The sequence below is a fragment of the Hipposideros armiger genome, unplaced genomic scaffold, assembly GCF_001890085.2.
Source record: "Hipposideros armiger isolate ML-2016 unplaced genomic scaffold, ASM189008v1 scaffold_14, whole genome shotgun sequence".
Lineage (NCBI taxonomy): Eukaryota > Metazoa > Chordata > Mammalia > Chiroptera > Hipposideridae > Hipposideros > Hipposideros armiger.
In genome coordinates, this window is record NW_017731364.1 from 1162976 (window position 1) to 1185312 (window position 22337).

General features: G+C 34.4%; 1 protein-coding gene across 5 annotated transcripts in view; it reads left to right on the top strand.

The window, feature by feature from the left end:
* The window catches only part of ATP11B (ATPase phospholipid transporting 11B (putative)), a 115195-nt gene that overhangs the window by 21475 nt on the left and 71383 nt on the right, over window positions 1–22337 (top strand). For 4 of the 5 annotated variants that reach the window (XM_019668165.1, XM_019668174.1, XM_019668149.1 and 1 more), the window contains exons 2-6: window positions 9678–9794; window positions 15552–15641; window positions 17234–17314; window positions 21833–21940; window positions 22130–22258. In XM_019668165.1, the coding sequence (XP_019523710.1) occupies window positions 9678–9794; window positions 15552–15641; window positions 17234–17314; window positions 21833–21940; window positions 22130–22258 (525 nt within the window). Of the gene's footprint in view, window positions 1–9677; window positions 9795–15551; window positions 15642–16356; window positions 16450–17233; window positions 17315–21832; window positions 21941–22129; window positions 22259–22337 lie in introns of those variants that run through there. The other variant, XM_019668182.1, reaches the window with a different exon arrangement.

The window sequence follows — 22337 nt, forward strand, 5'->3', positions numbered from 1 at the left end:
GACAGCAACTTGTCTGTTCCCCTTCCCCCAATTCCCCAGCACTGTTCCCATCCCCCCAATTCCCCAATTAAAAAAAAATCTTAAAAAAAAAAAGTTAAAAACAGAAAATCCTAAAAGCAGCAAGAGAAAGACTAGTTACGTATAAGGGAGCGCCCATAAGACTGTCAGCTGATTACTCAACAAACTTTGCAGGCCAGAAGGGATTGGCACAAAATATTCCACATGATGAAAAGCAAGGAACTACAACCAAGAGTACTCCCCCCAGGGAGTAGGGGAACAGGGCTTTCATTTATAATCAAAGGACAGATAAATATAATAGCTTCCCACACAAGAAAATGCTAAAGGAATTCCTCACCACCAAACCAGTATTACAAGGAATGTTAGACTTCTTCAAGATAGAAAAAAGAAAGATCAAAATTATGACTAACAAAATGGCAAAAACTACATATCTATCAACAATTACTTTCAATGTAAATGGATTAAATGCTCCGATCAAAAGATAGGGTGGCTAGGGCAGCTGGTTAGCTCAGGTGGTTAGAGCTCAGGCTCATAACAGCAAAGTTGCTGGTTTGATTCCCACATGGGCCATGGAGATACACCCTCCACAACTAGATTGAAGACAACTACTTAACTTGGAACTGATGGGTCCTGGAAAAACGCCCTCCACAACTAGATTGAATCAACTACTTGATTTGGAGCTGATGGGTCCTGGAAAAACACACTGTTCCCCAATAAAATTTCTTAAAAAAAAAAAAAAAAGGATGGCTGAATGGATAAGAAAACAAGATTCTTATATATGCTGTCTACAAGAGACTAACTTCTGATTCAAAGACACACACAGCCTGGAAGTAAAGGGAAAAAAGATATTTCATGAAAATGGAAACAAAAAGTTGGGGTAGTAAAACTTATACCAGACAAACTGGACTTTAAAACAAAGGTTATAACAAGAGACAAAGAAGGACCAGTTATCCCACTTCTGGGTATTTATCCGAAGAAACCCAGATGCTACTTCAAGGGGACGTGTGAATCCGTATGTTCATTGAAGCATTGTTTACAATGGTCAAGATGTGGAGGCAGCCTGGGTATCTGTCAATGAAAAAAATGGATAAAGAGGAGGTGGTACATATATACAGTGAAATATTGCTTGGCCATGAAACAGAATGAGTTCTTGCCATCTGAAGCGACATGGATGGACCTGGAGGGTATTGTGCTGAGTGAAGTATGTCAGAGAAAGAAGGATGCAGTGTGATTTCACTTATATGTGGAATTTAAATAACAAAATAAAACAGAAACAAACTCATAGATACAGAGAACATTTTGATGGTTGCCAGATGGGAGGGCGGTTCGGGGGCTGGGTAAAAAGGGTAAGGGACTAAGAAGTACAAATTGGTTGTTACAAAGTAGTCATGGGGATATAGGGTATAGTATAAGGAATAGCGTCAACAATAGTGTAATAACTATGTATGGTGTCAGATGTACTAGATTTATTGGGGTGATAGGTGGGAGGAGGGTTGAGGGGCAGGATGAAAACAATGAAGGAATTAAGTACAAATTGATAGTTATAAAATAGTCATGGGGATGTAAAGCATAGGGAATATAGTCAATAATATGGTAATAACTATATATAGTGCCAGATGGGTACTAGACTAGTCCGGGGTATCAGTTCTTAAATTATATAAATGTCTAACCACTATGCTGTATACCTGAAATTAATATAAAATACTGAATGTCAACTTTAATTGAAAAATTTTTAAAGGTTCAAATTTACAGGTATAAAACAAGTCATGGGTTGTAATATACAGCATGAGGAATACAGTCAATATTGTGATAGTATTATATGGTGTAGATGGTTGGTAGACTTATGGTAATCAGTTCTTTAAGTATATAAATGTTGAATAACTATGGTATACACCCAAAAGAAATATAATATTGTATGTTAGCTATATTTTTAATAAAAATCTTTGAAAGAAGGAAAAAGAATCCATTGCATTCCTATATACTAACAGTGAAATTTCAGAAAAAGAAATGAAAGCTTTTTTTTGCAGCTGCAACAAAAGGTAAAAATATCTAGAAATAAACTTAAAGGATTTGAAGGATGTATACACTGAAAGTTATAAGACAGTCTTAAAATAAATAGAGGAAGAAGACACAAAGAAGTGGAAAGATGGCCCATGTTCATCAATTGGAAGAATCAAAAAAATGAAAATGGCCATATTACTCAAAGCAATACACTGATTTAATACAATCTCCATCAAAATCCCAGTGGCATTTTTTAGAGAAATAGAACAAAAAATCATCAGGTTTGTGTGGCACCAAAAAAGACCAAATAGCCAAAGGAATCCTGAGAACAAAGACAGGCGGAGGTAATATACTCCCTGACGTTAAGTTATACTTCGAAACAGCAATAATCAAAACAGCATGGTATTGGCAGGAAAACAGAAACTCAGACCAATGAAACAGAATTGAAACCCAGAAATAAACTCACATATACATGAGCAAATAATTTTGAAAAAATTATTGGAAAAAGGTGCCAAAAACGTACAGTGGAGCAAAGAAAGCCTCTTCAATAAATGGTGCTGGGAAAATTGAAAAGCCACATACAAAAGAATGAAACTAGACTTCTGTTTGTTACCATATAAAAAAATTAACTCGAAATAGATCAAAGACCTAAATATAAGACCTGAAACAATAAAATACATAGAAGAAAACATAAGTACTAAACTTATAGACCTTGATTTTAGAGAGGACTTGATGAATTTGACCTCAAAGGCAAGGGAAATAAAAGCAAAAATAAATAAACGGGACTGTATCAAACTAAAAAGCTTCTGCACGGCAAAAGAACCATCAAAAAAACAAAAACAACCAAACGAATGGGAGAAGATATTTATAAACAACACCTCCAATAAGGGGCTAATATTCAAAATATATAAAGAACCAATACAACTCAACAACAACAGAAAAATCCAATTAAAAAATGGGCAGAAGACTTAAACAGATACTTCTCCAAAGAAGACATACAAACAGTCAACAGACATATGAAAAGATGATCAACCTCACTAGCTTTTAGGGAAATGCAAATCAAAACCACAGTGAGATACCACCTCACACTTGTTAGAATGACTGTTATCAACAAGACAAATAATAACAAATGTTGGAGAGGTTGTGGAGAAAAAGGACCTGACACACTGCTTGTCAGAATGTAAATTGATACAGCTACTATGGGAAACAGTATAGAGGTTCCTCAAAAAATTGAGACTAGAGTTACCATATGACCCAGCCATTCCTCAACTGGGTATCTATCCGAAAAATTTGAAAACGTTTATTCATAAAGATTCATGTACTCCTGTGTTCATTGCAGCAGTATTCATAGTGGGCAAAATATGGAAACAAAGTGTCCTTCGATAGATAATTGGATAAAGAAGATGTGGTACATATATACAGTGTTATACTACTCAGCCGTAACAAAAGATGAAATACTGCCATTTGCGACAACATGGATGGATCTTGAAAATATCATGCTAAGCGAAATAAGTCAGACAGGAATACTCAAGAACCATGTGATTTCACTCATATGTGGGATATAAAGCTGAAAGCAACAAAGGAACAAGGCAAAGAAACAAAAACTCATAAACACAAACAACAGTTTAGTGGTTACCAGAGGGTTTGAGGGGCTGGTAGAAGAGGGAAAAGGGGGTCAAATCTATGGTGATGAAAGGAGAACTGACTCTGGATGTTGAACACACTGTGCGATATTTAAATAATGTATTACAGAATTGTATACTTGAAACCTATATAATTTTATTAACCACTGTCACTCCAATAAATTTAATTTAAAAAGACTCACAGTTTGGAGGAGGATATGGATATACCAACAAGCAATTGCAATTCAGTGTCATAAAATATATAATGGGAGTATATAAAAGGTTTGGTGGGTGTAGTAAATAATAAATGCCTTTCTTGTTTCTGGAAGAGCAGAAGTGTCAGGTAAAGCTCCACTTAGAAGGAAATTCTTAAGCTGAAATTTAAAGAATGAGTAGGCTTTTGCTGGAGGTTCATGCTGGAGTAGAGAATCAAGTTTAGGAAGTAATACCATAACCTGTCAGAGATGAGCTTTCTGTAGTAAAGCACTGGCAGATGATTTAAGAATTTTGAAATCAAAGATCACTCTAAATTTTATATGCTATAGCTAGAGAGCCAATCCCAACTCATCCCTGCACTAAGCCCAAGTTCTTGTAAGCCCAGAAATCTTGATAGATTTGGAAAACTACCTTAAGTCCTAAAATGAAAATTAAGTAACAAAAAGTAAAATTATTGTTTGTTTACATCATGGGCATTTTAAGTTATTCTCTATCACTTTGTTAACAGTGTAAAAATATCTTGTCCTTATAGTACCTTCAGATAGGTGTATTTTATTGAAAGTTTGTGTTCAGGAAACAGTAATTCACAATTAAGTTTGTAGATGTAAAATATATTAAATCAATCTTCCCAGAAGCATTGTATTTTTTCTAGTCCACTTTCATGTGCATGTGGATGTTGGAACACATAGCCAACTAAAATAAGAGGCACAGATTGACTTTGATCACTATGAACTCTAAAGATGATGTTTTCTCGTTATACTAAAGAAATGTGACAATATTTAATTACAGGAGTATAGTTTTAGCCTTTTAGCTCTTTATAATGCTTATATTTTCCATAACATCTTTGGGAGTTTAAGATAGTGCAGATGTTGGTTTATTTGGTATAAAAATGTAAAATGTGATTCATTTCCAAGTACTGCTTTATGCTAAAGACTAACTTCTGAAAATTATAAAGCTGTTTGCTGGTTTGGTTTCCCTAAGTCTCGTAAGTTTGTGATTACAAAAGGAGTCTCTTTCAAATCAATTCTGTGTGTCATCAGTTCTTCACCTAATTGCCACCATGAGATTTTTTTCCACCTTAAATTCTCACTTTTTTTTTAAGTACCTGTAGCTTTAACATATGCTCACAAATCCAAACAGAAAAGAAGTTTTGAATTCCATACTTTATTTGTAGAGTATGAGAATTTTTGTTTTTAAATAATTTAAAATTATGTGCTTCCAATGTCTATACTTTACTTTTTAAAATCAGGCATTCAAATAAGACCACGGTGGCTAGAAGACCATTAATTTTTCTTGATTCCTTTGCCTAGGACAGTATGAAACTAGAGGAGAAAGGAGCAGGCAAGCATCAAAGGGTTGAGGGGGTGAACGGGTAGTCTGGGATAACTACAGAAAATGTAATATGTGCCAAAGGTTTCTGAACCCTAGCATATAGCCTAATGATTAGGAAGTTCAGATTGTATTTCTTTCTCAGTGCCATAGAATTGCTGATAGTGCTTGCTAGAAATAGTTTGAAACTATACTTGAACTTTACCCTAACAGTATAGTTATACAATTAACTTTGATAACTGATGTTTGTTTTGAACTGTTAAAGAAAGTAGAGGTGTTATTGAAACAGATTCACTGATGTCATTTTAAAAATATGGAATATTGAGATGGGGAACTAATTACAAAAGCAAGACTTTAGGTAAGTAGTTTTAAACTTCTTTACATTATGAAAATCTGATGAAAACTGTACGCACTCTCATCAGAAAATGCACATATATGGAAATTTGCATACACTTACAGAGATTCACAGACCCTTTTCCCATTTGTGGACCCTGCTATGAGTCAGTTTCTTCATTTTTGGACAGTTCTTTTATTTAGTTTGTGGCTAGTGTAATTTGTTATAGAGAAGATGATGCTAATGAACTGAGGTTATAGGTTTAATTTCCATAAGGGACACTTAGCTGTACTTATTAGGTCTTCGGAAAAGTCATGACGCATGTTTGCAACAGATGGCACTAGTTCATTTTTGGAAGTACTAGAGTCATTCGCATCTATGTTGTTGCTATGTCATTTGACAGCTGACTGTTCTAGCTTCATTCTAAAGAAAATTGAGCAATTTGGTTTGAGTTTTGGAGATTTTACAACAAGTTGAAGATGGAAGACCAAACTGCATTTTTGCCATATTTTACTGTTTTACTTCCATAAAAGGAAGAATGCGCGTCAAGCTTGTGAAAAGTTGCATAAAGTTTACAGTGACAATGCTCTACAAGAACATCAGTGCCAACGATGGTTCACGAAATTCCGTGCTGGTGATTTTGATCTCAATGACACTCCTCGGTCAAAGAGGTCCACCACTGAAGTTGATGATGACAAAATAAAGGCATTGATCAAGTCAAACCCATGTTACATGACACGAGAGATTGCAGAAACATTGAACATCCATCATTCAGGTGTTCACGACCACCTGAAGAAGCTGGGATATGTAAGCAAGCTCAATATTTGGGTTCTGCATGAACTCGAAGTTCATTTGACGGTGCGTATAAACATCTGCAATATGCTAATTAAACATGAGGAAAACCATCCTTTTTTGAAGTGACTAATAACTAGTGATGAGAAGTGGATTGTTGACAACAATGTGGTGTGCAAACGGTCTTGGTCCCGACGTGATGATTCACCTCAAACGACATTGAAAGCAGACATTCATCAGAGGAAGGTTATGCTCTCAGTGTGGTGGGATTTTAAAGGTGTCGTATTTTTCGAGCTCCTACCAAGGAACCAAACAATCAATTTAAATGTGTACTGTTAGCAATTGGACAGTTTGAACGAATCCATCATCCAGAAATGTCCAGAGCTTGTTAATTGTAAAGGAGTTGTGTTCCATCGCGACAACGCGAGACCGTATACAAGTTTGATCATCCGTCAAAAATTATTGGAGCTTGGATGGGATGTGTTGCCACACCCACCATACTTGCCTGACCTTGCGCCATCAGACTTCCACTTGTTTCGCTCTCTTCAAAACTCCTTGCGTGGTATAAGGTTCAATTCAGGTGAGACTGTAAATCAGCACCTTGTTTAGTTTTTTGCAAATAAAGACAGGTTCTTCTATGAACAAGGAATGATGAAGCTCACCGAAAGATGGCAAAAGGTTATGGAACAAAATGGGCAATGTATCATTGATTGATCTTTGTTCTTTATATAAATAAATGACCTTTGAAAAACATTGACAAAATATATCATGACTTTTCCAAAGATCCAATACACTACAGTCACAAATATAAACATGAACTATTTTGTGTGTGGAAAAAAACACCCATGTGTATATGCATGCCATTGACTATAATATTATCAGATGAAATCGTGAATTAATCAACAACCAAAAAAAATGCAAAATGCATAAGTGAATGTTATAGCATAGGAAGTTATTTGGGAATAAGTACATACTTATTCTCCTTTTGGAATTGTGATCTTATTTTAGATTATGATCTTGGAATATGGTGACACTGAATTTAAAATTCAATTTAAAATTGATTTTATTTTTTGAACATTTCAATATATCCTCTTTTTTTTTTTAAGTTGCAGAAAATGACAGTTTATTAGAAGAAAAAATACATTTCAAAGAAATAGAAGCAGGCCTGAACAGTAGAAAATGTCTCAAGGGCCATTATTAGAAGAGAAAGTACACTCCAAAGAGTTGCGAGCAGTCTGAGCAAAGGAAGCTCAAAAGGCCTATCCTCTTAAAATAATCATAGAAACCTCAGGAGTTCCAAATCTGGAGTACGTGATCACTGGTACATCGAGTACAGATGAATGAAGAACAATGAGCATTTGCTTCCTTGGAAGCACATATATGTGTGTATGTGTGTGTGTGTGTGTGTGTGTGAGTGTGTGTATTAGTCATGAATGAAATGTTGCAATAGTATATATATTATAACATATTAATATATTTTGGGGAGAGGGTCTTTGTTTTGTTGTTTTGTTTCTGAAGTTTAGATGAATATAGTAATAAATTCCAGTCTTGGTGGAATTTATTAGCGAAAAATAAAATTCGATATCAGTGGTTCTCAGTCTCAGTTGTCTTGACATCTTCATAAAGATTTATATATTCTTTTAGACCCTCAAATTTACTTTCTTATTTTTTTAATTTATCCCAGAAGCTTACATGCATGGTATGTAACTTAGTTTTGTGTTTCGGAATAGATACTGACTGAATGTGCTTCATGCCATCTAACGCTCCAGTTACCTGTATGCCCCTCCTGTAACTTTATGAACTTTACAGGCAAATTTCCTGTGAATCCGCATTGAAAAATACAGCCATAGACTACAGCATTAATGTTCAAACTATTTGCTCATTTATTTATTTCACTGGAACATATATGATTTGCTTGAAGTATATAACAAATCATATATTCCTGCATGGTTTAACATACTCATACTTAAACTCAGTAAATATTTGTTTAACAAATAAATGTCATGTATCTTTAAGATGAGCAATGAGATCCAATTCTGATTTTGAGACCTGCCTTTTTTTTCCCCATGAGCTATCACAGGGCATAATTGTGAAGTGTTTAAAGAAAATAAGTATGCAGACCTCATTTTATCCTTCAAGAAACAGATTTTGAAATCAGACACATAATGGCATAGTCACATCCACAAAATGTGGTCATCACTATAAAATAGCATAAACAAAATTAAGCTTTATGTTTTTTTATGGAGCATACTAATGCATTTAAGACCAGAATAACAGCAGTTGAAAACTATACATCATACTATAAGTATTCTAATATACTAAACAAAATATCCTTCCAGGTAATATGGGAATTTCCACTATATGTCTGTGCTTAGAGGAAATTTTACAGGGATGCTAAGCATTGAATGGTAGCCATATTACTTAGTAGATTATTAAGTTAGAATCCTTAATATTTAAAAATACATTATTGTAGTTCATGAATTCCAAGTTTAATTGATCTTTTAATAACTTAGTAGTACTAGTAAATAGCCCTGGCTACCATGAGAAAAATGAAAATCTAAAAATTCCAAATCATTGCGTATTAGAACCAAAAAAAAAAGGTCTTGACATTTGGTGGCTGCTTTCAGCCTTTCAGGAGGACCCCGAAAGCTACCAAAGGAGTATTGAAGATTCACTGGCCACCCAGGAAAAAGAGTATAATACTATAACCACATCACTAACTGTACCTTGAGAGAGAGTCTTCTAAATTTGAGGCCAGAATTATAACGTATCAATTATATATCCATATTTCAGGGGATCAATTGATAATGTAACTAGCACAAAGGAAGGATTGTATGGAATGAATCTGGGGAAGACCCTCACCCAATGCATTGTAAATTCTCTGGGAACAAAGCTCTTTGGAACCAAGTTGATCTGGGTGTGAAATAAATAAAATGTAAACTTTTGTCATCAGATATGGTAGGTGTGAACTCTTACATAGCTACATAGGACTTCCACATTGCTGAGTAGGAATGCATCCTGGGAAAAAGACAAGGACCCCCTAAGAATGAAAGAGAAGCAAAGAGGCTTTATCCTCAAATGCTTCTGTAGGTCTTCTATATGATTTTTTTCTTGTGGTAGCATTTCTGACAGAGTACGGACTGTTTTTCATTACCAAAGGTATTAGCAGTTTGTTTATATCTGAAGAAAATGTACCTGTTCACTTGTGAAAGAAAAAAATGTATGACTTTGCTAATAAGTAGTTGATATGCAGTTCAAGACCAGTAGTAATATGTGTAATCTGATCAGTTAAATAAAATCAAAAGTAAAGGATTATAACCACTAACTTTGTTGACCACGATTGCTTTTTCTTTGCTTGGTCTTAGGGTTTTGACCCACCACATCAAAGTGACACAAGAACTATTTACATAGCCAACAGATTTCCTCAGAATGGCCTTTACACACCTCAGAAATTCATAGATAACCGAATCATTTCATCTAAGGTAAGAATACTTTTATTATTAAAATTGTAGATATGTACCATTTTGTTTTGAAAGATGATTTATTTGTGAATTCTAGTATACATTTATAGCCTTCAAACTTCAAGGAAGCAGTGGTTGGTAGATTTATCTTAACCAAAATTGTGAACTGTAAAATAAAAGGAGTTGCCAATTGCCAATATCAGGTAGCCAACATGCCAAATATTATCCTTAGTTGAAATTAAACTAAGGAACTAATATTCATACTATGTCATGCACAGTATTAGGTACTTCTCATAGCATATAATCCTTACAACAACTCAGATGGCTTTACTAAGTGTTATACTCATTTTTTCAATTGAAGTGCTGAGAAATAATTTACTAATTACTCAGGGTTGCACACTAGTAAGTGATGAAACTAGAGTTTGATCTCAGTTCTGTGTGCTTTAAAGCCCAACTTTCTCCAGTTTTATCTCTTCTGTAAGTATTTTATACGACCAAAGTACAGCTTCACTCTTACACACTCTTCCTTGTTTCATTTTTTCCTATGGCATTTTTAAGATGTCTTAAGTTTATTTTGAAATGGAAGATTATAGAGTAGTGCTGCCCAATAGACTTTTCTCTCATCATGGAAATGTTTTCCACACTAATATGATAGCCATTAGCTACATAGGGCTATTTAGGCCTTGAAATGTGGCTAACGTAACCGAGGAACTTAATTTTAATTTATTTTAAATTAAATGTCGGTGGCCACATGCGACTAGTGGTTACCTTATTGGACAGTGCAGTTACAGAGGACGTGACTCAAAGAGACTAAGAGTCAAATTCTCCTTAGATCATAACTGTTGCTTAGTAAACCACCTTAAGCAGCAATTTGTATTGCTCCTTCCTTCCCTTCCAAAATAACTAATACTTTTTCCTCTAGTCCTGATCTCATCTTTCCCAAGGATGTTGTCTTAGGCCAGTGGTTCCTTTGCCCTGCCCCTTTACTTCAGCCTGCACCTTATTTACATAGGCAACACACCCATTAGTGACATCTCATTTTGGACAATGGTTCTAAAGCAGAGGGCAGAAAAATAAAAGAATCTCGGGTAATAGAGGGGCTCTATAATAGATTAATGATACAGTTCTTAATAGCTTATGCAAGAAACAATATCGAATATTTTCGTTACTACAAAAAGCAGCCAGTCCTCCTCCTTTTCACTTCTCGCACACTAGCAACCACTGATCTACTTTCTGTAACTACAGTTTTGTCTTTTCTGGAATTTCATATAAATGCAGTCATGTAGTATGACAGTCATACAGTAAGAGCCTTTTGTGTCTGACTTCTTTTCACTTAACATAATACTCCTAAGACTCATCTTTGTTGTTGCAAGTATCAGCATCAGTAATCCATCCCTTTTTAGTGCATAGTTTAGCTGTCAACCTGGGTTTGGATATTATATGTCCTGAATTTGGATCATTTTTCTTTCTTTTTTTAAAGATTTTTAATTGGGGAATTGGGGAAGGAGAACAGACAATTTGCTGTCCTTTTGTTATTCAGTCTAGTTGTGGAGGATGTCGCTTCACTGGCCCATGTTGGTATTATCATTGTGCTCTTCCCTGGTGAGGCAGTCGCTCGTTGGCCATTGGATGGCCGCTCCTGGCGGCTCACAGCAGCTCACGAAAGCTCACCCCTGCTGCCGGCCAGCCCCACTGTAGCCTACGCCGTCACCGGTGACTCACAGCAGCCCAGCTCCAAGTCGAGCTGTTGTTCACCATCTTAGCTGTAGAGGATGCAACGTCACTGGCCTGCATATGGGCTCCGAACCGGGGACCTGCTGCTCAGAGCTGGTGTCCCAAGCCACTCTTAACCAACGCGCCACTTGGCCAGCCCGGGTCATTTTTCTTGAGTAATTCTTTTACTACCAGTATTTTCCCCTTAAATTTCCAGTTAACTTTTCAGCCCTGAACTCTAATCTCTGTCATATTTTGTTGATAAGGGTGTAGTTTTCTTCCTACTGTTTTGTTGCCATAGGTGTGAGAGTTTGGATAGTGTCTCCAGACTAAGAAGACATAGCTCACAATGAATACTCGTTCCATATGCAGTTTTTAAAAAATTAAACTCTCTTCCAATTTCTATCCATATTTTGGACACTTTCCAGAATTTAAAATAGTTTTTTTTTTTTAATCTAGTTTTTGTAATTCTTATCTGCTGGGAATTCACAGACCACTTAACTCCTCTGCCAATACTGGAAGCTGAGTATCCTGGAAAACTTTTGGGATTAAATGTCTTTATATGACTGTTTGCATATGCAACAGTATTAGATTTAATGTTTTTGACCACACTTTAAAAAAACGTAGACATTTAAATAAACATTGCCTTTTTTTAGCATACGTTACTCCCTTATTACTTCTTTATTATTCTACTACTGCTTTCATAAACTCCTTCCAAGCCAGATTACCTGCTATTCCATAAATCCATGTTGAACTTTCCTGTCACTGTGCCTTTGCTATGATTTTATGTTGATAACCACAATTTTTTAAAATAGATTTTGTTTTTTTAGAGATTGTAAATTTCATGTTTCTGTAGAAATGTAGAATTCATGTTTTTGACCACAATTTCAAGAATGTGGATATTTATATAGACAGTGTCCATTTTATCCTGACCATAAATGAGGCTGGCTGGCTTATTACTCCCTTTCTACTACCTTTGCACTCCCGTTGTTCCCGTAAACTCCTTCCATACTGTATTATCTTTCACCCCACAAAGCCATGATCTTTCCTCCTCCCTGCCTTTGTTTATGCTGTCCTTCCTTCCTGAGATGTTCTCCCTCTGTTTACCCCCTATTTTCAGCCTATTGAATGTTCCTCTCTGAAAGCTCATGTTAAGTATGACCTTTATTAAATTTTTCTTACTGACTGCTTTTCCTTTGAATTCTTTGTATATCCCTTCATTTACTTTATCTTTGAATGCAGCTATAGGTATTTTATTCTTAATCTCCCCTATTTAATATTGAACTTATAATTGATCCTCTTATAGTGCAAGTGTCTTGCACATTTTAGATGTATGATATGTCTATTTAGTTTATCATAGCAACTATTTTATCTTAAATTTAAACTTCTTTGCAAAAGATTTAATTTTATAACTGTATTTGGTTTCCTTTTTAATGTCAGGCCTTAGGTGGAAAAAAGGTTAATTTTATAGTCATATATGTAACTATAGAGAAGTTATACTTCTAATTCACTTTTCTTGACCATTATTACATAATTTTAAAATTTTTAAAGCATAATAAATTATTTCTCTTAGAATATTTTCATATTGTTTAATATTATTCTACTACAATCCCTTTTCTATATATGACAGGTCAAGCACAGAATTTAGACTTATTCAATCTATTAATATGTTTGTATTTCAGAAAACCTCGAAACAGCTCCTAACATTCGTAAGAAATTTTTGTTCTGAGTTTTTCCATTGCGTTAGTGAAGGAAATACTCTGAACCCAAATGACCTTACTGTCAATTTATGTAGTTGCTCTTTTTAAGATTCTGGAAGACAACATATATCATCACTGCTATAATTTAAATAGATTGACGTAAACTTAGAACAGTGCCAACTTAATTCTTAACAAGTTTATACATTGGACTTGGTAACTGAGGAAGTTACATGGAATACCCTGACCCCTGTAGGGACAAGTGTGTTTTTACTTCAGTTAATATCAGCTGGAGATGACTTGACCCAGAGCTACCTACCATTGCATATGTAGGCATTGAACAGTGACTTCTTTTGGTTCTAGGAAGTATTTACCTGTCTTCTCTCTAGGGCCCTGAACATAATTCCCAATCCCAGAATCTGGAGCCACAGGAAAGTATCTTTCAGGTATCTCAGATTAGAGCTGAAAATAGAATTTCACCTAAGAAAGAAAGGTTGTTAGGTATTATACTACTCTTTATATACCCTTGGGTCAGATAAGCTTTTGTGGGTTCTTCCGGGGAGCATAACCCTATTTATAAAATTGTTCACATGGGAAAGGGTGTTTTAAGTCAAACCAACTGATTAAAAAGTGAACCTTTGACATACAAAAATTCAGAGATTAGAACCATTTTACATTGCACCAGAGAAAATTAGATAAAAATGTCTCTTTAAAAATCTTGACTTAGCAATAATCATTAAGGCTTCATTGATTGACATTAGGACAGTTATCTGGAAAAAACAATTTTTTTCCAACATTTATTTATTTATTTATCTATCTATCTACCTACCTACCTACCTACCTATCTATTCAGCTAAAGTTCTAATCTCCAACTATGTGCCAAGTAGTAGTGTAAGTGCTAGATAGAGCAGTAAATAAAACAATGTTTCAAACCTCAGGGATTTTACATTCTACTTGGAGAATGTACATAGAGTAAAGTAACAATTCTATAAAGCACTTCCCTGTTTCATATATGAAGTTGTGAGTAGTGAGGGATACAAGTAAAATTTGTGCTGTATTTGTACCCTGCCCCTATGATATAAAGGCTTGATTAATAATGTAAACTGATTAATAATATAACAACAGGCACACAGCAATTAGTATGAGCCACTTCTGTCTTTATAACAACCCTATACAATATGATTATTATTGTCCTTATTTGATAAAGGGTGCAGAGAGATTAGGTCCAAGATCACTTATTGACCTTGGATTAGGACTTAGGCCACAGGAGTTTAACTCCACTACCATCTGTATTCTTAACCATTATACTCTACTGTTTTACTTTAAAATTGACATTGTGACAGATTTTTATGTCTTTTATGAGATTTTCTTGGATACCAGAGATCACTTATCTAAAGTTTTTTTGTTTGTTTTTTTTAAAGATTTTTGGGGAATTGGGGGAGCGGAGCAGCACTGGGGAATTGGGGGAAGGGAACAGACAAGTTGCTGTCATTTTGTTCTTCAGTCTAGTTGTGGAGGACGTTGCTTCACTGGCCCAAGTTGGCACCATCATTGTGCTCTTCCCGGGAGAGGCAGATCAGTCGCCGGCTTCTGGACGGCCGCTCACTGCGGCTGCTGGCCGCTCACGCTGGTTGCTGGCTACATACAGTAGCCCATGGCAACCCGCTGCAGCAGGGGGTGCAGCCTATGCCATGGTCGGCGACTCATGGCAGCCCAGCTCCAGGTCGAGCTGTTGTTCAGCATCTTAGCTGTAGAGGGCAGTGTCACTGGCCCTCATATGTGGGATCCGAACCGGGGCCCTCTGGCGTCCCAAGCCAGCTCTTAACCAATGCACCACTCGGCCGGCCCTCTAAAGTATTGTTTAATCTTTTTCATATTCTAGGTTATTTTTCCATATTCTCTACTTAACAAAGAATAATTGAATAATTATACTATTTCCTCTATTCTGACACTGAGTTAAATAAAATATAAAACAAATTTATCTAGTGTCAGCATTTCTATCAACTCTTATTTATCTTTAGCATTAGGTTTAGTTTTGTGTATCCAGAGTCCAAACTAAATTATTTAGGTTTGCCATCTCCAGTTTTTAAAAAATCAAGAATTTCATAGCAAAATTGATAGGTTACAGTTTATCTCATTTAAAAAAATTATACTAAAATTGCCAATAAATAGTAAAAGAAAGAAAGCAGAATAGAATAAAAGCCCTGAAACCCTAAAAACCAGACAGTTTCTGTAGCCTCAAGAGTTACATGAATTTGTCTAAGGACTTAGTAAATCTGATCTCACTTGTATTATATCTATATAGTATGTATTATTTTTAAATATTAATTTATTGCTCTTTTCTCTCTCTTTTTTTTTTTTTTTTTAGTACACTGTGTGGAATTTTGTTCCAAAAAATTTATTTGAACAATTCAGAAGAGTGGCAAACTTTTATTTTCTTATTATATTTTTGGTTCAGGTAAGCTTTATCACTCAATAAATTATTAAGTTTATAGATAGGATTTCTAAAACTATGTCTTCAGGAAAAGTTACACTGCATTCTAAATAATTTGACTATGGGACTATTATTTTTCTGCAGAGCTTCCCCAGTACATATAATGATTTAAACCATGTCTAGGTTTCTGTAAACTAGCCTATAAATTTTAAGATTAATTGTAGTTTTTTTCATCACTGAAGTGCCATAATACTGATTGATAACCATAATCAAAACCAAGAAAATTACATACTCTTTCAGATGTTTTTCCTCAGAATATAAATATTTTGGTTTTTACTATACAACAGTGTTTTGGACACATTTCTGCCTATAGAACCACCTTGGTACAAAGTAATTTTTTTAATGTAAATTTTACTTTTTTATTTTAAAAAATTTTAATTTTTAAAAATCCCCATGAGTATAGACTTTTTTTTCCAGATCATTTCTTTAACTATATTCATTATAAGCTGTTTAACAGTTTAATTTCACATTGCGCTTTTTTTCTAACATCAAAAATCAAGAGAATAGCTTTAGAATCTTAAGTATAAGTCAAGATTTATGTTCTTTTAAAGAGGTTATTCTTTTCTGATAAACCTTAGCAATCTCTTTTAATGTGGCATTGAATTTTTGTATGAACTCTAAACTTTTCTCTCAGTAGAACCTGGAATTTCAAGTTATTACTTTTAACACTTGAGGAAACATTTACTTTTTAAAAAAATTGTTTTCCTTCATGAACAGAGAAGAAACTTCTGATTTTCTATCAAGAGAACATCAGCTTGGTTTTCTTGGAAAAGTGAGAAATTTATACTAACCATGTCCACGTAACACATGCTTTTGTGAAATTACTAAATAAGATCAGGAATTCAGCTTGTCTGTGGAATAGAACAAATTTAATTTACCTATGTGGCATAAAGGAACATTAATAAATCATTAGATCCATGTTCTCACTAATCAAATATAATTACTGCAAAAATTTCTTCTCTGGCAGTTTATTGAAACCTCAGTTGTATGATTTAGATCATAATTGCCACATCATTTTCCAAGCTATACCCACCCCTCTGGCTCTGCTAGATGTAAAAAAATCACTTGTGGAAGAAAAACCCTTTTCCTAGTTCCACTCCTTGTTCTCTCTCCCTAAGTGATGAGTTTATTCTGAATCCCAGAGTAAAAATTACTGAAAGACTTTTCAGCATTTATCAGGATGGGCAAAGAAATGTGAAATGAGGTTCTGAGCAGTTGTAGCTCCACTCCTAAGCAAATACTGAGGAAGAACTTAAGTACTTTGTGTTAAGAAAGCAGAGTGACTGAGTCCACCCTAGCAATATTTGTGGATAAGCAATAGATTTACATATTCTACTAACCCCATGTAATAGCCAGCAAAGTGAACTTGTGAAACTGTGAACTAAACTATACTCACTGCATAATATGTCTCTCCTGTTACTTTTTTACTGTGGACCATGATACACATTTTATATAGTGTTACCAGAAATCCCAGTACGTCTGAGATTTAAGTTGTTAATAGCATGATGTGTACAATATAAATATATAATACTCTTCATTCTTTTTTTTAAATCTAGCTTATGATCGATACACCTACCAGTCCAATTACCAGTGGACTTCCATTATTCTTTGTGATAACAGTAACTGCCATAAAACAGGTATGAAATACTTTCTATTCTTGTTCCCCCATTGTTCATAAGTTGCTGAGTATGTCCACTCCAAAGTAACCTCTATTGTTGTGAAAATAATTTCCATAAGAAAGCAAGTTTTTTTGATATTGCATATGGTAAAATTAAACTGAGTTAAACCACTCTATTTCAGGTAGCTGGTGACTTGTGGTATGATTACCATTATTAAAATATTGTTCCCTTGACACACCCAAAACAAGTAGTTTATATGTACAAACCAATTTATATATAAAACATTATTATCATCATTTTTGTAGAGTTTGGCAATATTTATAGGAAAGACAATTCAAAAGGGATATGTTTATGGGGAATGGACATGTACCTCTGGCATGAACATTTGGAATACAAATTGTATAGTGCTTTCCTACTTTTTACCAGTTTCTCTGGTGAAGTTGATTTTTTTTTTTTCTTTTTAGCTAAGCCATCCTGCCACCTGTTGGCAGTTCAGCGGCTGCTCAGCTCGGGCCGGGACTCAAACCGCTATTGTTCAGAGCCCAAACTCTTGAGTGAGCTCTTAACCAACTGAGCCACTCAGCCGACCCTGTGAAGTTGATTTTTATGTAAAGTAGTACCCTAGGGGAAATAGCTTCAATCAAATTCCGAATTGTTATTAAAATCTAAGTATAGAAAAACAGTATTACTGGATAAACATATCAAATAAGAAATAAAGAAATTCATAGACATGTCATGTGTTTATAGCTACCATTTCTCAGAAAATCTTGGCAGGAGCTCAGTTATAACAGAGATGGTCCCTTCCACCTGAAAGAGAGCTAATTGAATTCCCTTGTGTAAATATAATAAATTTTCATTTTATATGATTAGGGATAAGGTTTAAATTGCCATGGAAATAAAACTGACAAACATTTTATAATCCCGGGATGTAGTATGTTCTTTATTACTTAAATAAGAAGGATAAGAGCAGTCCATAGATTAACAATTACATTATGGATCTAGTGTCAGAATACCATGCTACTGTTCTTACAAAGTTTGATTTCCCTTTCTTCACTGTTCTATTGGAGACTATGTAAGTCAGTAGCATCCAAATCACTTCATACAATTACATACTTACTTGGTTTTACAGATGTCATTTAATTCATCAGAGTTAACACATATTTGACCCTTGGACCTGTTTTCTATATGTAGTTTCCTCCTAGGTGATTTCATCCACGTGTAAAGTACCATTGATATGTTAATGGTTCTCAAATATATATGTATCCTGAAACTATTTTCTGAACTCCTGACATACACATATAAATGTTATGCAACATTTCCTCTTGGATACTTAGGCTTTTGCTGATCACCATGTCACCCTGTCATTGCTACTCTTTTTTCTTCATGTCATTTGTCACTACATGTTGTTCTGTTGAATAAATGTTTATTAGTTTGTTGTCTTCATTTGAATATTTAGCTCTATGAAGGCAGAGGCTTTGTTTTATAAACCAGTTTATTCCCAGTGACCACAAGGTCGTGCACAATAAGGCACTTATTGGACCTTCAGTAAATAATTTGCTTGACAGATAAATAAATGAATTAATGAATCTATTGAATATTTTTTAAAGCAGTGTAAAATGTTGCAATACATCTTGCCCTCATTTCCCAATATGCATTTGGCCAAATATAAACTGGGTTTAATTGGAATGTGATGCCATTAGCCGAGTTGAAAAGTTGCTGGTGAATCTAATACAGCGGTTCTCAACTTGTGGGTCGCAACCCCTTTGGGGGTTGAAGGACCCTTTCACAGGGGTCGCCTAAGACCATCGGAAAACAAAAAGATATTTATATTACAATTCATAACAGTGGCAAAATTACAGTTATAGTGTAGCAACGAAAATAATTTTATGGTTGGGGGTCACCACAAAATGAGGAACTGTATTAAGGGGTCGCAGCAGCATTAGGAAGGTTGAGAACTGCTGATTTAATATCTGCAAAATGGGAGAGTTTACATAATAATAATAGCAATAGTAATAATTGACATTTTGTCTCCTAAATGGGTTAAGTAAAAACACAAAATCTAAAAGTAGGAATCAGGATGATTATACCTCAAACCTGTGTAGTGTGGTTATTGCACGTAAGTATAAATTTACATGAGAGCTTGACAACTTAAGCAAAAGGAGAAATATGAAAGATCATATAATTTTCAAAGAGAAAATTTGGTATATAAGGATTTTCTCCCATTACAACTTAGAGACTCAGAATTTTCTGTAACAAGTGTTCCTAAATTGTGCTCATTTAATAAAACACAACATACTAGAATATACTGTTCAGGTTTTTAGGTCCATTACTATAGATCATTAGAATAAATTTTGGAAAAACTGAAAATAGAAGTAGCCATGTTCCAATCTTTCATTCTTCTCTTCACCTAGTTTAGTCTGCCTTTGTCCTTTTGCACTTTTATCAAAATAGGAAAAGCTATATTATCAATTATTTATACTTTAATTGAGTAAAGTTGTTAGTTTTTTTGTTTTTTTAGCTTCTCCCAACTATATTTGCATACGAAGTTTTCTCTCTAGTTGTATAAATCAAGATATGGTACTCTGGTAAACAGAGTCTTTGCCCTCTATGAGCTTAAAACCTATGAAGTAGGGAAGGTAAGACCAAACACAAAAATAATTATAGTTTAATAGGTGGTAGTAAGAGCCAGTAGTCTTTAGGTGTTCAGAGAAAAGGTGGAACGCTTTGTCTGGATAATCAAGGAAAGTTTCGTGGAAGAAACATTATTAGAGATGAGACTTGGAATATAGGTAAAATGACAATTGGTGATGAAGGTGAAGTAGCAACAAACAACTTCAGCAATGACCCAAATGGAAGAAAAGGCAAGACCTATTTTGGGGAATGATATATCTGACTAATGTTTGACCCTGTACAGGAAAGTACTGAAAGGTAATATTGGAAATATAGGTTGGTAAATTAAGCAAGCTGGAAGATTCTTTGTTATAAGCATTGAGAATTTATTAAGGGGATTTTGAACGTCATAGTGAATTAAAACAATGTTTTGGAAAGATTGATTTGGCAGTAATATGTAGAATGAATTAGAATTTGTGAACTTGTATTTAAAAAGATAATGTTTTTCTTATTATTGTTCTGCTGTTATTGTCACCTGACTATAAAAGGAAATATGTTTTTTGACAGTTTCAGAAAAGATTTTTTTAACTCTCAATTAAATTTCTCTAAAATTGATACACCACGTCTTAAATGGAGCCAATATAATTTAAGTATCTTAAGAATGCTTTCTCCAAAGGTTTCTCCTGAAAAAAATAGACCTTCAAAACAATCTTTAATGTTTGCTTTATATTTTATAGTGTTATAATATTTCTAGGTAATAGAGCACATATTTTAAAAAGTGAAAACTGTACAAAATAGCATATAATAAAAGCCTTTTATACTCCCATCCCCCAGTCCTAGTTCTCCTCCCTGAGGGAGCTGTTATTTGAACATTAGTCTATCTCTCTATACAGAGCGTTTGCATAGGCAAGCATGTTTTTTCACAAATGAACACAACACATTCTGTACCTTACTTTTATTACTTAATGCTGTCAGGTATCATTTTGTTCTCTGTACTTGTGCTGTACCTCTGAGTACTTGAATTTTCTCTAAAATAGCACAAGAAGTCTTTTTCACTTAAAATTTGCCACTTCTTAACATTTAATCAAAATATGCTTTGTGAAATGTTTATGTCTCCCTTTTTAATAATGATCGATATAGCCTACCATATTGTTTTGCTGTACAAATTATAATGAATTCTGTTGGTCTATTGTTTAAGAAAGTGAAAGAACGCATCCTCAGCTTTAAAATTTGTTCATTTTTTCTACTTATTATCTGCAGTGCCCTGTGAATTTATATTTTATGTTTAAAATATCGTTTGTATATAGAAACAGTGGAACTTATTGACTGAATACATGTTAGGAAAAAGGTAGGAATCAAAAATGACTCCCCAGATTTCTAGTATGAGCAACTCAGCAGATGGTGATGTCATTTGTCAAGATGGGAGACATTGGAAATGCAACAGATTTGGGGGATCATCTATTTAGTTTTGAAATGTTTAATATATTCATGAGACATCAAAATGAAGATGTTAAGAATGCACTTGGATATTCAAGTTTAGAGTCCAAAAGAAAGATATGAAATTTCTAGAGATAGAAATTTCAGAATTTTTTGAAGACATAGGGATAGAAGAAATCTTGTAGTGAGAAAGCGAAGGGTGAAAAAAGGGCCCATAAAGGTGACATAGAAGGAGCTCCATAAGGAAAGTGAGAAGTAACTCAGAGGTATTATAAAAACAGGGAACATGTATGTAATGAAAACCAAAAGAGAACATTTCTAGTACAAATGAATGTCATGTACCTATGAGTATATGCATCAAAATAGCCTACTATAATTCTGGTGAACGAAATGTGTTGGGGAAGTTTTCATGTTTCTTTTTTTCATTTAATAAAAGTATCTTCTAATTATACTAAAAAGGGTACTTTTTTATTCTTTTGATATTTACAGGGTTATGAAGATTGGTTACGACATAATTCAGATAATGAAGTAAATGGAGCTCCTGTGTATGTTGTTCGAAGTGGTGGCCTTGTTAAAACTAGATCAAAAAACATTCGGGTATGCATTTAGTAAATCATGGAAATCAACTGTATTTTGGTACCACAAATTCCAATCTGATTATATTTTTGTTAAAAGCCTGCTTTCCTGTATTAAAATATTATGATAGACCACTTGTTTAGAACCCAATAAAATAAGTCCTTGCCTTTTAAAATTAGTATATTCACTTTCCCCCAAAATTCTTCATAGGTGGGTGATATTGTTCGAATAGCCAAAGATGAAATTTTCCCTGCAGATTTGGTGCTTTTGTCCTCAGATCGACCTGATGGTTCTTGTCACATTACAACTGCTAGTTTGGATGGAGAAACTAACCTGAAGGTTTGTATCTGTATATGTTTGAGTGTTTGTCTTGGTGAACAAAATGTCTTTGGACTGTAGAGATACTTCCTTTGATTAA